Source organism: Mya arenaria, chromosome 11 (genome assembly GCF_026914265.1).
Source record: "Mya arenaria isolate MELC-2E11 chromosome 11, ASM2691426v1".
NCBI lineage: Eukaryota > Metazoa > Mollusca > Bivalvia > Myida > Myidae > Mya > Mya arenaria.
This window is the reverse complement of record NC_069132.1, coordinates 33,102,688-33,122,066: the sequence shown is the minus strand read 5'-3', so window position 1 is coordinate 33,122,066 and position 19,379 is coordinate 33,102,688. Positions and strand designations below refer to the sequence as shown.

The 19,379-nt window shown below is 37.5% G+C and overlaps 1 protein-coding gene across 1 annotated transcript; it reads right to left on the bottom strand.

Annotated features, from left to right (window-relative positions):
* Positions 1-4,428: 4,428 nt before the first annotated feature.
* LOC128208380 (sulfide:quinone oxidoreductase, mitochondrial-like) lies at positions 4,429-19,337 on the bottom strand. Its single transcript, XM_052911941.1, has 10 exons — positions 19,025-19,337; positions 15,999-16,169; positions 11,748-11,801; positions 11,367-11,564; positions 10,823-10,926; positions 10,477-10,585; positions 6,896-7,085; positions 6,470-6,537; positions 5,505-5,683; positions 4,429-4,948 (listed from the first exon to the last, which is right to left on the bottom strand). The coding sequence occupies exons 1-10, from the start codon at positions 19,205-19,207 to the stop codon at positions 4,888-4,890; spliced, it is 1,317 nt and encodes a 438-aa protein (XP_052767901.1). The 5' UTR covers positions 19,208-19,337; the 3' UTR covers positions 4,429-4,887.
* Positions 19,338-19,379: the final 42 nt, after the last annotated feature.

Genomic DNA, 19,379 nt, shown 5'->3' with positions numbered 1-19,379 from the left:
CCATTTTGATTGGATTTTAATCGAGCATGGAGCTTTATTAATATGATTTGAGAACATGTTCGTGATTCGATTAAAAAAACGACTGAATCACAATCATGATCGGTAATCGAGATTTGGATTCGTGTTAATAAAACACACCCTGGGACTCTGAAAAAAGTCCGGTATTCCAAAGATTCCGGTTTTGTGGAGATCCGGTTTAGTGAGTTTCCACTGTAGTTACATCTATGTCATTGATGTGATGTATCATTTAACGTACTTGTATGAGATCACCTTGCAACTTTCTGTATTCTAGAGATGGCAAGTTCAGCTCAATGAAACGCTGCTCATATGGTAGATGAGAAATTTCCAGAACTAATTTTGTTGCTCGTCTTTGACAGTTTTCAATAATCTGTTTATGTTTCTTAAAACAAGGGTTATATATATCAGATCTCCATAGTCAATATGAGGTCAAATGAGGGTTTTGTACAGCATCAGAAATGTTTTTTGTCCATATACACAAAATTTCTCTTGAAAAGACCTATCAGGCTGTTTGCTTTGTTTACAGTTTTGTTTATGTGTGAGTCAAAACTGAGGCTATTTGAGAAATGTATACCCAAGTCCTTTTCAGAGACGTCTTCTTCGATTTCGGAATATATGTTTTTGGAGTCAAACATGACATTATCCGTGTTAACATTTTTGTAGCTAATATGGAGAACCTTACACTTTTTTTATTTAAAAATTTAATAGCCAAGTATTGCTCCATTCACACATGCGCTGGACATAATTTTGAAGAATATCTTCATCTGCCTTGCTTTTAATGACTCTATATAGTTTAGTATCGTCTGCGAAGAAACGACATACACTTTGAACTACTTCTGGTACATCATTTACATAGATGACAAACAAGAGTGGACCCAATAGTAAGCCCTGAGGTACCCCAGATATAACATTTTTCCACTGGGATGCATATCAATTCACTATTACTTTTTGTTTCCTGTCAAAGAGGAAACTTTTTATTCATTTCAACAATTTTCCTGTAAATCCATGAGCTTCTAGTTTATGTAGAAGATGACGGTACAACTTGCAATTTATCATCCAGTGCTGCAGTCCAATCTTCTTGAACAGTAAGCAGTTGAAGAATTGTGCTTCTGTGATATCTAAAGCCAAATTGACTTTCCCATATTAACTTGTGTTTGTTTAGATATTCAAGGATAGTCACACGAAATGACGAATGATCTTTATTAGAACTTTGCATACTTCGGAAGTCAACGACACTGGGCGATAATTTCTAGGTTCACTTTTAGATCCCTTCTTGTGAATACTTGTAACATTTGCACATTTCCAATCATCAGAAATTTTACCTTCTTTGATAGATTTACTGAAAATATCAAAAAGTGGATATGACAGCTCACAGGCGCATTCTTTTAAAAAATATGGATGACAGTTGTCAGGGCCGCAAGCTTTAGAAGGGTCTGGCTGAAGATGTTTCAAAACTGTCTTTTCTAGTAATATAATGTCACCAAGAGATTCTTTTTGATGTCTTTTATCAAAATCTGGCAATGGAGCATCACTTTCAAATATAAAAACAGATGAGAAAAAGTCGTTTAAAACATCAGTCTTTTCAACATTTTCAAGTTTTTTTTTATTTTTCCCAACATTTTGTGCAATGCCGTTTTATGTTTCTTCTTATACAGCTTAGAGACAGCTTTTGAAGCCTTGTTTCTGAGTTTACAATACTCAACATAGTCTCTGTAATTTCTAGTGTAATTAAATTTTTTTCCAAGTATGGTACTTCTTCTTCAGCCCCCTTACACAGTAATAGTCCATCCATCTGGATTTGTTTAATTTCCCTTTCTTTGAATCGAGGAATAAATCTATCAACACAATGTTATGCTTATGAAAAAAGTTCCATGCCTCGCTAACTTCAAATCTTTCATTTCATGCCAGTTAACCTGGGACATATATTCTCGGCATTCATTGTAGTTCCCACGGAAAAAGTTCTTTCGAGGAGATTTTGTTGTCTGTGTGCTTATATCACATAAGATATTAAAAGTTATACTAACATGGTCACTGGCGCCAAGTTTGTCACCCAAATTAATGTTTTCAATAGTGTTTTCATCACTTGAGATAACTAGATCTAGTAAGCTATCATTTTGTCCATAGTGTAACCTGGTACCGGTAATATCATGTTCATGTTGGTGGAGAAAACCATCCCTCAAAGTTTCATAAATCTATGTGAAATATGGTTTTCATTATGTGTTGTAGTCCACGCATCCCAGTTAATGCATGGAAAGTTAAAATCTCCCACTATAATTAATTTCTTATGCGATCGAACAAAATCATGTCTGAACACTTCAAGCAAGTTTTCTTGATTTTCATCCAAAGAATTTGGGCTTTTGTATATGGCTCCTATTCATATTTTTTCAAATTTATTAATCCTCAATTCGCACCAAGATGATTTATTAAATGGTAGATCATTCAATATCTGGCAAGAGTCACAAGGAATCGAATCTATCACATATATAACAACACCTCTGGCCCCAATTTCTCGAAACTGCTGAAGTCCCTTATAACAGGATTAAGCTAAACTCACTTTTTTTGTTTTTCAATAATTTGTGAAATATTTACTTCTTTAAGAGTTTTATTCTTAAGATAGGAATTATCTTCATGATAATCACAATAAACCATTTTTCAATTATCAAAATGCAATTTAAGTATGTATTTTGGCTAATTGAAATAAGCTCCTTAAGCCTGTTTAGCTTAAGAAGTTTCGAGAAATTGGGTCCTGGAGTTTACATTAACTCTACCAATACAGTTTGTATATCCAATGATATTGTATTCATTGTTGTGGACATTTAAAACATTCACAGATTTGGGGAAAACCTGTACCAACTATGATATCTGGATTTAATAAGTAAATCAGTGCCTGCAGTTCATTTAATATATTCAATAAACTGTCAGCATTTGTATAGTAAACTTTTAACTTATTCACATCTGATCCATAAATGACCTTAAGGTCAGTTTGACCTGAAATGTCAGACCTATATTCAGAACTAATAGAACTGTTTAAACTGTTAGAAAATTCAACATTGGAACTGTTTACACTGTTAGAAAAATCAACATTGGAATTGTTTAAACTGTTAACAATATACAGTCAGTATTGTCTGTTTCAGATTCACTGAAAAGTCCCCCCCCCAGCTCCCCTAGGAGTGTGGCTAGGAGTATAGTTGTGGTCAGAGTCCTGCTGTAGCTGCACGATACAACCCTTTCATATGGCTAAATTTACCTCTCCATTCTTTTGCCTGCGGCGCTTCTCCTCACACAACAGTAATGCTTACTCCCTTTGTTTCTGTGTCATGTAGACATTTGAAATGTCTTTAGCATTTTTCAGTAGCCTAGCATTGGACAAGATAATATTCTTTGATTTAAAGTTGTCAACAGTGATTCAAACTGGTCTAGCATTTCTCCTATCAGCAAATAATTTCCCTAATCTCTGATATCTGTCGACAGTAATTTATCATTCAAAAGATTTTCTAGCAGCTCAAGATCTTTTTTTACTACCTTCATTATCTTTCTTGCTCCCAGTCAAGCCATGTATGATAACATTCAATTTTCAGTTTTCTACCTCTCTTTCTTTATTCAAGACCTCTTTCACTATGTCTGCAACTGATTGCTTATCAGCTTCAGCCGAAGGTTTGCTTCGGAGGGTGTTGATCTCCTTCTCAATATTCTGAAATCTAGACTCAAAAGATGACAATTTGCTTAAAATAGCTTTGATGCCAGGCATGTAAATTGTACAGTGTTTGCAAGACCACAAAATACTTTTCTCATTTCCAAGTTTCAGTTTTGAGAATTTCAGGCAATACCATGAGTCACACAGATCACAACTTATGGATTTCACATTTCTTTTCATTTCACAATTGCAGTCTGTACAAAGTACCATGAACTGTTTTAGAAGTAGGGGGTTGGGATCAGGGAGTTATTATAACGTGGGAAGGGCTTCCTCTGTTTTCCTTGCGTGATCTGTTAGCCATGATGGGTGAATATGTCAATGTCACAAAAACAGTAATATCTGGTATAGGATCCATAAATACTTAGCCTACAATTTACAAATGATGTCTCTGGTTCAAATTCATTAATTATTATTCATCTTGCACATTATTTAACTTGATGCTGGTCAATATTAATAAATATATTATGGATCATTTATTTTCAATCCTCACCTAAGTGGAACTGGAAGTTCTCAAATAATTTTAATGCATTGGTTTATTGTAACAGCCTTGAAGGAAAAGGGCAAATGCTTTTAAATCGCCAAAAAGTACCGGTACTGTGCAGACTTGAGCAATCTGTTGTTCCAATTAAAATCAGTGGAGAAAGCTATTCAAAGACTCTCACTGACAAGAGACGTATTATGAAAGTCTAAGAGAAGCACATAGACATAATATAACATATATAAAATAATTTATTGTGAATGTCAAGATCATATTTACAAATAAATTTCAAAATGTTCACACATAAATATTCACATTAAAAACAATAATATCATTTAGTGCCTTATTTACAGTCTTTGATATTTGTACGAAAATAACTGTATTCTAGGTACTTTCTGAAATCAAGATTTTTTTACCCTATTGGTATATTTCGTATGTGATATTTTACCTTTCCCTTATATTTGACAAGATGTGATCATGAAATAAAAGTATTGAAAACTCAATTTCTTATTTTCTACACGTTCTTTTTGTATGCATCGTTGTAGGCAAGAACAAAGATGCTTTTTCATGACACATAAAATACCATCAAGGTATGAATCAATGCGAAAAACAAAGTCTTTGTGCTGATTCATCAAGATAAAGTTTTTATGGCCAGGCACATGTCAGCTACCAGAACTCGTGTGTACTCAGTGTGTAATCACTTCCCCGTTCCGAGGTGCATGATCTTTCTGTACGGCTTTGGGCCTCCCCAGTAACCCCTGAAATGTCCAAATACATGTGGTTTAAATTTACATGTATACATTATATAGATATATATAACACAGTGGTTGGGGTGATGGTATGTCTAAATTTGTTATTATGTTGTGCGGAAAACACCAGTACTAATAGGAAACGCATGACCTCATAACAAAATCATATTTGCCCTTACCCAGGGCAATTCCATTAAAAAAGATGGAGCTAACCATTGTGCTTGGCCTAAAGGACTGATGTTGCGAACATGAAATCTGTGAGAAGGTCCCTTTAATCTTAAGTATAAATACTTAACAGGAACATTCCAGTAACATCAGACATACTGAGATATCTTCAACAATGTATAATATCTGTGAGGAAGTCCCTTTAAAGCTAAGTATATATACTTAAGGGGAACATTCTAGTAATGTCAGGAATACTGAGATATCTTCAACAATGTATAATATCTGTGAGGAAGTCCCTTTAAAGCTAAGTATATATACTTAAGGGGAACATTCTAGTAATGTCAGGAATACTGAGATATTTAAAACATTGTATAATCATTTTTTAAACTTAAGCACATACTTAAGCAGCATATTCCAGTAGATCTCCGGCATGATATCCTTCTTCATGTGGAACATGGTTCGTCGCTCCTTGGCCTGGTTCAGTGGGAATGTCTCGAGGGGAACGCCTTCAAACCCAAATTCAGCGAGAATACAGTGGTGATAGCCAGTAATCAGGGGGCATGATGTGTAGCCATCGTACTGAAAAAGTTTATAAACATTATATTATCATTTCCACTGATTAGATGTTATACAAGAGTGTGGTCTTATGCTGAGGAAGAAACTGAGTAACTAGAGAAATCCAATTGTCCTGTTTGGTTAACTTACTGAAACATCCTACTTAAAAGAAATTCTACTAAAACTAGAGCTATCACAAATGCGATCAATACTCTCCTAGCGCAGCAAAGACAAATGAATGGTTAAATGTAGTGTTGAGAAATTCAAAAAGAAAACATTCTTTTGGTGTTTCATGAGTATAGGTGCAATACCTTTTAAACTTCAAGCAACAACTCATTTTTCAGACAATTATTTTGCTAAGTAAAGGGCCATAATTCCTGACAGACCAAGTGTAATGTGACAGACCTGACAGGTGCACATGATTGTTCTCATGCTTGCCAACATACCTAGCAAGTTTCATGTGTGTTGGTGCAATACTTTTGGAGGTTGTATATGCAACACAAGATGTTTTAGACCATTTAATACTAAATCAAGAGCCATTACTCATGTTACACCAATTGAAATGTTACAGAAATGGCAGGCAGCCCAAGCTGACCAATACACCCCTGAAGTTTCATGTGTGTGGGTACACTTTTGAAGGTATATGCGACACAAGGTTTTTAACGGTCATATGTTTTTAAAGCCCTCAACCAGATTTACTTTTAAACTACCTGTAACTGTAAATGTTTGCAGACTCCCAGCAATAATTAATTGTTACCCTATATTTTTTTTTACATTGAAATCTGATTTTTTTTGCCCAGTGTTTCATACCTGTCCAGATGGTTGTTTCCCTGCTTCCACCTCTTTGATACCAGTATGCACAATTTTGTTCTGTGATGCTGTAATATGAATATATGCACTGTTATAGAAAGGAAAAAACTTCTTTCGTCATTGTGTAAATTTTTGTGAGCTAAAATATATTATTATCTGATTTTCATGACATTGGTGATGTTGTCGGCATTAAAGTGCAAATTTTTTAACCTTTGTCATTAATAATAAAGAAGTTCTCTGTTTTATGGTGTGTTTTTTTAACACATTGCTCTATTATTATTTTTGCAACTAAGAAACAAACGCTTTCTTCTAGTCTGTTATGTCTTATCTATAAATGAAAGATAAATTCTAAGTAAACTTGTCAATATTTCAGTTGAACAAAATGGCCAGCTGATTATGAGTTTAAGGGGGGAAATCTACACAAACCTATAGCAGCAGCAGTTTTGGCCGTGGGAATGTTGGTGCAGTCACCAACACCGAAAATGTTGGGAAACTTGTTGTGCTGGCATGTGAGTTTGTTGACGTCCAGGAATCCTGATGCATCAACTATAGGACTGGTGGAATTCTTTAGGATGTCAGGGGCTGACATTGGGGGCGCCACATGCAGGAAATCATACTGCAGAATAAATAGTGTGAAAGGGTAATAACATTGCAAGTTGATAAGCTTGAATAAAAGATTGAAAACAGTTTATATGTTTAATGTTGTTACTTCAATCATGTGTGCTTATCAAGCTAATATTGCTTTACATTTGATAAATAGTTTTCAGTAAATACATCATATACGGTCCTCATTACTTCCATCATTACAAAAATAGTATGTGATCCTTTCTCTCTTCAATACATGCATTGTATGTGACCCTCTCCCTCTTCAGTACATGCATTGTATGTGGTCCTCTCCCTACTTCATTACATGCATTGCATGTTATCCTCCCCCTTCAGTGTATGCATTGGATGTCATCCTCTCCCCCTTTAGTACATGCATTGTATGTGACCCTCTCCCTCTTCAGTACATGCATTGTATGTGGTTCTCTCCCCACTTCAGTACATGCATTGCATGTGACCCTCTCCCTCTTCAGTACATGCATTGTATGTGGTCCTCTCCCTCTTCAGTACATGCATTGTATGTGGTCCTCTCCCCACTTCATTACATGCATTGCATGTGATCCTCCCCCTTCAGTGTATGCATTGGATGTCATCCTCTCCCCCTTTAGTACATGCATTGTATGTGATCCTCTCCCCCTTCAATACATGCATTGTAAGTGATCCTCTCCCCCCCCACCCCTTCATTACATGCATTACATGTGACACTCCCCCTTTCATTACATACATCACAGATGATCATGTTCCTTTCATTATATGCACCATATGTGAGTGACCCTCTCCCACTTAATTATATGATCCTCTCTCACTTCATTACATGTATTGTATGTGACCCCCCCCCCCCCCTTCATTACCTTTGTTGTATTCTACATTTATAGTATGTGATCCTCTTCCTTTCATTACATGATATTTTATGCGGACCCCTTTCAGTACATTTATTGTTTGTGATCCCCTCCCCTTCATTGCATTTTTTATATGTGATCTTTCCCCTTCATCATATTTATGTCATCCCCCCTTCATTACATTTATTATATATGATCCTCCCCACTTCATTTTATTTATAGTATGTGATCCTCTCCCTTTCATTACATTATGTTGTATGTGGATTCCCTTCATTACATTTATTTTTTGTGATCCTCTCCCCTTCATTACATTTATTGTTGGTGATAACCCCTTCATAAAATTTATTATATGTGATCCTCTTCCCCTTCATTACATTTATTATATATGATCCTCCCCCCTTCATTTTATTTATAGTATGTGATCCTCTCCCTTTTATTACATTATGTTGTATGTGGATCCCCTTCATTACATTTATTGTTTGTGATCCTCTCCCCTTCATTACATTTATTGTATTGTATTAAATCCTCTTCCTGGTTATTACATTTATTTTATGTGACCCCCCCCCTTCATTATATTTATTGTATGTGATCCTCACTCCCTTCATTACATGTATTGTATGTGATACTCCATTCATTAAATTAATTGTATGTGATCCTCCCCCCCTCATTTCATTTATTTATGCAATCCCCTTATTACATTTATTGCATGTGACCCCCCTCCTTCCCAACATACATATTGATATGTGAACTCTCTCCATTCATTACATGCATCACATGATTCCATATCCCCTCCCTTCATTATGTATATGTTACTCTCTCCCCCTTCTTTACTTTCATTATACCGGACTCTCCATCCCTTCATAACCTACAACATAAAGAGACACTCTCCCCCTTCATTACATACATTGTATAGACACTCCCACTCCATTGCATACAATATATGTGACCCTCTAACCCTTCATTACATACATTGTATAGACACTCTCCTCCTCCATTGCACACAACACATGTGACCCTCTAACCCTTCATTAAATACAAAGTATAGACACTCTCCTTCTCCATTGCATACAACATATGTGACCCTCTCAGTAATCCCTACCCCCATTCTGTACAATCATAATATAGACTCTCTTCTCATTCAGAGCATACACCAAATGTGATCTTTTCCCCCATTTATTACATGCATTTTATAGAAGCTCCCCCTTCATATCATACAAAATATGTGACACTCTCCTCTCCCTCTTTGTTACACACATTGTATAGTCTCTCCTTCTTCATAATAATATGCGATCCTTTCGGTACCGCCCCCTCTTTCATTGCATGCATTGTATTGCCTCTCCCCTCCTTTATTGCATACAACATATGGACACTCATTACATTCATTATACACATAGAATAGATTCTCCCTTCATTTCATACAACAAATGTGATACACTCCACTCCCCCTTCATTACCTACATTGTATAGACTCTCCCCTTCTTTATAACATACAACATATGTGCCACTCTCCCCCTTCATTAAATACATAGTATAGACTATCCACTAAATCATTACATACAACATATAAGACCCTCTCAAGCTTTATTACATGCATTGTATAGACTCTTCCCCCTTTATTACATACAACATATATAACCCTCTCCCCCTTCAGAACATGCATTGGATAGACTTCCCCATTCATTACATACAACATATGAAACCCGCTCCACTTCATAACATGCATTGTATAAACTCCCCCCCCCCCTCTCATTCAATACAACATATGTGACCCTCTCCCCTTTTAGTACATACATTGTATAGACTTTCTTCTCCTTCATTACATACAGTATATATATGTGACCCTCTCAGTACCCTACTTCATTACATACAGTATATATATGTGACCCTCTCATTACCCTACTTCATTATATACAGTATATATATGTGACCCTCTCAGTACCCTACTTCATCACATACAGTATATATATGTGACCCTCTCAGTACCCTACTTCATTACATACAGTATATATATGTGACCCTCTCAGTACCCTACTTCATCACATACAGTATATATATGTGACCCTCTCAGTACCCTACTTCATCACATACAGTATATATATATGTGACCCTCTCAGTACCCTACTTCATTACATACAGTATATATATGTGACCCTCTCAGTACCCTACTTCATTACATACAGTATATTTATGTGACCCTCTCAGTATCCTCCTTCATTACATACAGTATATATATGTGACCCTCTCAGTACCCTACTTCATTACATACAGTATATATATATGTGACCCTCTCAGTACCCTACTTCATTACATACAGTATATATATGTGATCCTCTCAGTACCCTACTTCATTACATACAGTATATATATGTGACCCTCTCAGTACCCTACTTCATTACATACAGTATATATATGTGACCCTCTCAGTACCCTACTTCATTACATACAGTATATATATGTGACCCTCTCAGTACCCTACTTCATTACATACATTGTTTAACTCTCTCCTCCTTCATTGCATACCAAATGAGACACATTTAATACATTCATCTCCCCTTCTTTACATACATCATATGTGATCTTCTCCCCCTTTTCACTGTCCAGCAGTTCAAATGTGGCGGTTTTCTTTGAATGGTCAACGGAGACAAGATTGCGTCGGAGATTCAATTGGATTCCTCTGGAAAAGAACATGACTGAAATGTACTCACACATATTATGACAAACAGCTTTATTCGTGCAGCTTTAGCTTATTGTCATACTATTTGTGAGTACATGTCATTACATATTTATTTCTAGTTACAGCATGAACATTTTAGTGCAATACTGAAATATGTTTTATCTGGATCATGTAGTTTTAAGAAGTGGCATAAAATATGAAGTTCACAAGAAAATGCATGAATATTATATATCTTACTTTCTCTCCACTATTGGCATAAGGCTGGCAGCATATTTTTTTACCCCAAATATTACACCGAGAGAAGTATTAAACATGACGGTTGCTTTGTCACGGACACCTGCCTGAAAATATAAAGAAGAATGCTAAATATATCAGGTTCTGAATTTATCATTAGAAACTAACGCACGATGCCACCTTATAGTGTCATTGTGTTTTCAGTTTTAATACGATCCTTGCAAAAACTGTGGAACAAGTCCGTTCCACAAACATTCATGTAGAGATAAGTGCAAAATACGTTAAAAGGGCTACAACTCTTTAACGAATTTAACGCAACTGTGTTAATGGGGTTGGGATTGTTTTCTTCCGCATGTGTCTTCCAATTTGGGATAATGCTCTTACTTAAGGAAAATACAATAGCATTTCGAAATAGCTGCTATAATAGCAAGCATACATGGGAGGAAATGGACAGTATTTTGTCAGGGGAAACAGCATTTAGAAGGCACTAAATTGCTCCAAGAGGAAACCCTGTATACCACACACCCTTCAAATATAAAAAATCTACCTTTCTCCAGTACTCATCCGCCAAATACATGATTTTCTGGGGGGCGCCTGCACACTTGATAGGCGTGTTTGGAAAAGTGAAGATGGCGTTGCCTCCGCGGAAATCCTGGATGGCGGGAAACGTCTTCTCCACGTATTCACGGACGTAATTCGTGCACACGTTACGGTCCGCTTTCAACGCAGGAATAAGGCCCTCTACCTGCAAGCGCGTGCAAGAACCGGATAAAACAAATGGCAATCATGATACGTTATTATATACGTTTTTGTTTTTTTAATTCAACACTTCTTCTTAATGAGTGACATGCTATTCTGAAGATGGTGTATCTAGCAGGTTTTTGTGATATTAAACAAAGGCACGCTTAATTTAAATTCAAAACCATACCTTATTAAGGTTGATCTGTATTCCGAGGCCAATAACTAGGTAGTCGTAGCTCAGCTGAAAAAAAACAAGCAAAATATACTATATTAATGTTAATCGCATTGAAATACGATTATAATCAACAACAAAAATAAAAAAAAAATTATAAAAATTTGTATGGAGTACTATAAACATATTAGCAAATCGAAACGCTTGAACGATACATACATACATGTATTCGTTATTACGCATTACTTTCGACGATATCAAATTGCATGTGTACAGGCCTGCGGACATTTTAACCACTACCCGTAGTTTGCTGTTAAATTATGGACTCAAATTTGCCATCGTCATTTTACAAATAGCTCGTGGACGTACGCCCGCCTTTTAAAACGGAAAATACATGCAGCGACTGATCGGCCCCCGTTAAACTTAATAATATTGTTTTCCTTTCAAGCTCCCTAGGCATTTGTTTTAATAATCATTTTAAGATAAGTAAAGGCTTTTGTACAATACTAGTTTTTCAGACCGTTTTTACCTGCGTAAATAAGCTACAACTTATACCTAATTTACGAGCTTCTGTCTTCATTAAGTCATTGTATATCCTTCAATGATTTCCATTCATAATAACCCTCAAATGAACTTGCAGTATTTATATTTCAGCATATCGGGAGATTTACATTGTATGAATTGCACCTACGCAAAAATAACCATGCTTAACATTGGATATCATTGAGAACAGCTGACACGCATATCGCAAGACGGTCGCGTCACGTTCCAAGAGTATGTTATGTACTCTGTACTCTAGTTTACAAGTGTGACTTTCGGGAGTAAACGTGACAAGGCCGAGACCATGTATTGAAGAGACCATGTTTTAGGTTTTGTGTCGAAACGATCATTTTTAACTTAATGAATACGATAACGAATTTCAATCACGACATAAGATCGTACCTTAAAAGAAAAACGGAAAAGAAGACAGACTTAACATGTTTACGGCATTTAGTCGGAGACTAGCAGCTCGATCACTGTCAACAAGACGCCAATGCAGCAACGTCACATTAAAGCTGCACTCTCACAGATTTACCGTTTTTTTCTCAACTTTTTAAAAAAAAAATCTTGGAATAAGAATGTTTTTGCGTAATTACTTGCTTACCAGTGATAAAAGACTGCTGACAAAAGCTCAGATACCAGATTTTCATATTTCCATTATAAATTTAATGTTTTATGACTTAAACCGTTACTAACGGTTTAAGAAAAATGCATAACACATCAATTTTTGCACGGAAGTATGAAAAGCTGCGATCTGATATTTTGTCAGCAGTCTTGTATCACCGGTTTGCAGATATTTACGCAAAAATTTGCTCGTTCCAAGACAAGAAATAAAAAGTTGTCAAAACGTTCAATCTGTGAGAGTGCAGCTTTAAAGCCGGATTTTTTTTTCATTTGCCGATGCAATTTTGCAAACCTAAGATATGAGCTAGTGACCTTGTTTTTTAACCAAAAAGACCCATCTTTCTGTTTTTCATAGACATGTTCATACAAATAATCTGATCAAATTTCATGACGATCAATGGAAACCATTCCAAACGTTTGAGGAAAAATGAACATTTTATAAATACATCAGCTTTTCTTAAAATTTAAGTCCCAGATCTATAACAGGGAAGATGTTTCCAAACGGTTGACTTAATGACTTAGTTTCTTGTCCAAGATAACTCATGCACATGAAAGCCTAAGATACAATGCAGGCAAGTTTTTGGAACAAGTTTAAATAAGATTTGACAAAAGCTTTTGAATTTGTGACATTGGGAATACGTTTTCTTAGATTTGACCTAGTGATCTAGGTTACCCAAAACCAATAATGTTCAAGACAATATGTAGACAACTATTCTGACAAAGTTACATAGCAATTGGATAAAAACGAATATTTGACCTAGTGACCTAGTTTTGGACCTGAGGTGACCCATACTCACAAATGTTCGAGACAAAATGTAGACAAGTATTTTGACAAAGTTTTATTACAATTGGATAAAGAGCTATTGACTTTACGACATGGAATAAAAACTTCCTAATAGTTGAACTAGTGACCTAGATTTCGACCTGAGGTGACCCATATTCACACATGTTCAAGACAATGTGTAGGAAGTATTCTGACAAAGTTTCATAGCAAATGGATAAAACCGAAGATTTGACCTAGTGTTTGACCTGAGGAGACCCATACTCATAAATGTTCAAGACACAATGTAGACAAGTATTCTGACAAAGTTTCATAGCAAATGGATAAAAAAACTATGACTAATGACATGACATATAAAAACCTAAGATTTGACCTAGTGACGTACTGTTTTCCTTGAGGAAACACAAATTCACAAAAAGTGAAGCTAACATGTAGATGAGTATTCTGACAAAGTTTTATAACCATTGGATAAAGACTAATGACTAAATGACATGTAATTAAAACTTCCTAAGAGTTGACCTCGTGACCTAGTTTCTTACCTGAGGTGATCCATATTCACAAATATTCAAAACAACCTGAATACAGGTATTCCGAGTAAGTTTCATAGCAATTGGATACAATTATATACTTTATGACAGTCATGGAATACAAATTTCAACGCAGAATTTTTAACGGTCCGCCTGGTTTTCAACATTTTATTACCCGTAAATGTTCGATGATGAATCTGGCTAAAAGTGATATGACATCATAAAATCTAGCAACGGAGGGTTTTGAAGCAAGACGCTCTTTTAGCGCGAAGCGCTGATGTACAACTAATTAACTATTGGTGACAGACTGGTTCGATTCAAAGGTCAGGTCGCTGAGAAATCGAAATCATTACAAAAAAAATCAGTAGTAGTTTGTGTAAAAACAAAATCTGAATGGTTAACCCATTAGCAGGTTCTCGACGGACTTTCCAGCAGTTTTATTTAAGTATGCCACGTTTCAGTAAAAAGATACTTAGAATGGCAAACCCATTAGCAAGTTCTCCACGGATTTATCAGTATTTTTATTTAGTGCCCTTGGGATAACATGTATGAAAAAGTATGCCGCGAGCCCGCGCCTGTTCACTGATTGAAACCATTACACTATACGAACGCATACTGAAGCGTTGTATTCGAAACAGGTACTGCATGAACTTATTTCTAAGTCTCGAAATATCTTGTAATCACAGCTCTCGCATCAATATAAGCAAAGCCACGACATGATTACATGAGTCTAGCACCGATAACATATTTAAAGGCCTCAGTATTAGGCGCAATAATAAGGAATAGGGTAACATAGTGAAGTCCGTTTTGCTTCGAATGATGAAATAAATCAAAGATATTTTTTCTTTTTCTCCACCATTTTATATGAAACAAATGGCAGTCTATGCTGTTCAAAGAACCCCGCCTTCGTTTTATAACCGGAGTTTGATTAGGTGAACACTTCGACAAACCTGTGTACAAACTAATGTTTTGACAGTGCTCCATCAGAGGGCGGTTTTGTGAAAAGGTTTGTCGAAGTGTTTGAAGAAACTAAACTCTCAACCAAACTCTAGTAAAATACCAAGGTGGGTCACTGTAATCGGCGTAGACTTCGCTTTGTTAAATTTAAAATGATGAATAGATACTGCTGTAAAGTTATATTTGTTTATAATTCTTATTTGAAGCAAAATGTTGCCTTCCGATGCAGCATTTATGACGTAATTTATCACGTGGTATACACACACTGTCTGTGAACAGCTTAATATGCATGGTCTTAAGTTATTAACTAACGTCTTATGCATTAGTTTCATACTCAGACTCAGAAAACTGATACATTAAACGATTCAAAATATCTATAAAGTATAAAATAACTTATGTTCGTCTGATTGTAGAGCATGTTTTACCGTCTTCGCTCGTAAAATAATATTTTTTTATAACAAAATAAGATTTTTGCTTTTCTGATTCCGAGTCTCAGACGGAAGACGTCAGTGAAAACTGGCCCTCGGAGGTAACAAACCGGTCTTTGAGTGCCAGGCGCTTAGCTGCCTATACGCGAGTACGCGGCTGAATCCACATGATTCCGACCAAAAAAACAACAACAAAAAAACAGCCAAAGTTGCAGTATGCGTACTTGAATACATGATCCTGAAACTGTCCATTTTACAGTACTAAATAGAGCACTTCAGAGCATAAATAATGCACCATGGTTTTCAAAACCCCCCAGGACAATTATGAATCCACATGAATAGAGGGCTAGCTACGCCCCCTGACTGCAGCACGTTATTTAATTACCCCTTTCACGTATATTTAACGTACCTTTTCTCCATTGCTGAGTATGACCGTGTTTTTCTCCGGGTTGAATTCCTGCACGCGTTGTTCATAGTGATGGCAACCAGAGGGCAGCACGTCCTTCATGAGGGCGGAGGAGTTCTCCACCTGCTTGATGCCTGCACCCACCAGCGTCCACATGGGCTGGTAGTAGTGGTGCTGCACGGGAAACAGGGGCAAACGTATGATATCATCCAATATAAGTGCAAGTACATGTATTAGACTGGTGCATTTGAATGCACGGTTAACTTGGCAAGGGCGTGACATTATCTTAATTTATAATACTATTACGAAACAGTTGCATACACAAATAAAATATTCAGTGACACTGTACGTAGAAGTGGCACTACACAGACAAACATTTGCGCTAGCAGTGGTGGTAATGCACGGGCATACATCTACGTTGGTAGAAGTGGAACTGCATGGGCAAACATCTTGGCTGGTAGTGCGGGAACTGCATAGGCAAACATCTAGGTTGGTAGTACAGGAACTGTATGGGTAAACATCTAGGCTGGGAGTAGTATAACTGCATATGCGCACATCTAGGCTGGGAGTAGTAGAACTGCACGGGTAAAAATCTAGGTTGGTAGTAGTGGATATGCTTGTGAAGAGATGTACGCTGATAGTAGTTCTGCTGGGCAAACATTTAGAATGGCAGTAGTGGAACAGCATTGGCAAACATCTAGGACGGTGGTAATTGTACTGTACGGGCACACATCTTCGGTACTAGCAATTCACGGTAAACATCTAGGCTGGCAGCAGATAAACTGCACTGGTAAACATCTAGGCGGGAATAATTGTACTGCATGGGTAAACATCTAGGCTGGTAGTAGTAGATCTGCATAGGCATATATATATATATATATATATATATATATATATATATATATATATATATATATATATATATATATATATATATATATAGGCCAGTCGTCCACGGTCGTACTGGTTGGTAGAAATGGAACTGTACGGGCAAACATATTATGCTAGAAGTCGTACTGCATGGGCAAACATCGACGCTGGTAGTAGTGGAACTTCACGGGTGAACATCTAGGCTAGTAGCGGTACTGCACGGGTAAACATCTAGGTTGGAGGTAGTAGATTTGCATGGGCAAACATCGTCGCTGGCAGTGGTGGGAGTAGTAGCGGGACTGCATGGATCAACATCTAGGCTGGTAGAAGTGGTACTGGACGGGCAAACATCTAGGCTTGTAGTAGCGGGACTGCAAGTGCAAACATTTAGGCTGGTAGTAGTGGAACTTCACGGGTGAACATCTAGGCTAGTAGCGGTACTGCACGGGTAAACATCTAGGTTGGAGGTAGTAGATTTGCATGGGCAAACATCGTCGCTGGCAGTGGTGGGAGTAGTAGCGGGCCTGCATGGATCAACATCTAGGCTGGTAGAAGTGGTACTGGACGGGCAAACATCTAGGCTTGTAGTAGCGGGACTGCAAGGGCAAACATCTAGGCTGGTAGTAGTGGACCTGTATGGGTAAACATCTGGGCTGGTAGAAGCGGGACTGCATGGGCAAACATCTAGGCTGGTAGTAGTGGACCTGTATGGGTAACATCTGGGCTGGTAGAAGCGGGACTGCATGGGCAAACATCTAGGTTGGTATTAACGGAAACTGCATGGGTAAACATCTAGGGTGGTTGTAGTGGAATTGCACGGACTCACATCCAGGCTGGTATTTGCGGTACTGCATGGGCAAACATCTAGGCTGGTAGTACGGAAACTGCATGGACAAACATCTAGGCTGGTAGTAACGGGACTACACGGGTAAACATCTAGGCTGGTAGTAACGGGACTGCACGGGTAAACATCTAGGCTGGTATAACGGGACTGCACGGGTAAACATCTAGGCTGGTAGTAGCGGGACTGCACGGGTAAACAACTAGGCTGGTAGTACGGGAACTGTATGGGTAAACATCCAGGCTGGTAGAAGTGGAACTGCACGGACACACATCTAGGCTGGAAGTGCTGGTACTGCACGGGTAAACATCTAGGCTGGTAGTAGTGGTTCTGCATGGGTAAACATCTGGGCTGGTAGTAGTTTAACTGCATGGGCAAACATCTAGGCTGGTAGTACGGGAACTGCATTGGTAAACATCTAGGCTGGTAGTACGGTAACTGCATGGGCAAACATCTAGGCTGGTAGTACGGGAACTGTATTGGTAAACATCTAGGCTGGTAGTACGGGAACTGTATGGGTAAACACCTAGGCTGTTAGAAGAATAACTGCACGGGCAACTATCTTTGCTGGTAGTTGTGGAACTGCAAGGGTAAACATCTAGGCTGGCAATTCTAGTGGAACTGCATGGGCAACATCATGGCTGGTAGAAGTGAAACTGCACGGTTAATTATCAGCGCTGGTAGAAGGTGAACTTCATGGGTAAACCGTGATCTAGGCTGGTAATAGTACTACATGGGTAGACATCTACGCTGATATTATGACTGCATGGGTAAATAGTGATAGTGCACCAAAATAATAGAAAGAGATGAGCTCAGTTTCAGTGTCAAATGAAACTGATCCATAACTTAAAATGTTACTAGTAGTATAAGAAAGAAAGGTATAATGTCCTTTTCAATGAAATTGTCGTATTAGGTCCATGCCCTTTTCGTTATCATGTAAAGGTTAAAATAGAGTGCATTACATGTATACATATATCGCAGCCACAACATATCATTGACCTCATAGGGACATTTAGTAAAAAACATATATGTATAGACTTTGCGGTTAAGTTTGACATTTTACCCCTACTTAGTATACTTACATAAGCCTTACCTTGTTATTATACTATTTATATCTCTAGTTCAAATAATTGTACGTTGACGGATTTTTTACGATTTTTGATATGGCAAATCCTTAAGGATTGGAAGAATCCCATATAACACGTTTATTTTTTTAGACTTGTATATCTCAAGTAGCCATCGTGGAAAAACTGTCACGGACTGTTCGATATTTGACCGTGTACTAGAATATAAAGCATAGCAGAACTTAGCTACTTACCTTTGCTGGTTCTATGATGGCCACGTTTCCCCGGCCGAACGTCCTACAGGCCCGAGCACCCACAGAACAGCCACCCGTCCCCCCTCCGGCTATTACAACCTTGTAGTGCCTTCCGCCCTCACTGTAACTCCTCGTGAACTGCACGAGAACACGTTGCATGCGACGGCATGAATGACCGGACATTATGTAACCTCACTTGTAAATGTATCTTAGAATCCGTAGGATGTTTAATCCAGCAATACACAAAATAAATCACAGCCCGGCTGTTCTACTATCTACGATCAGCTATGATCGCTGCGCTCATGTATTTATAGTCAATACCAACCCGGTATGTTATATACCACAGCGAGTAACT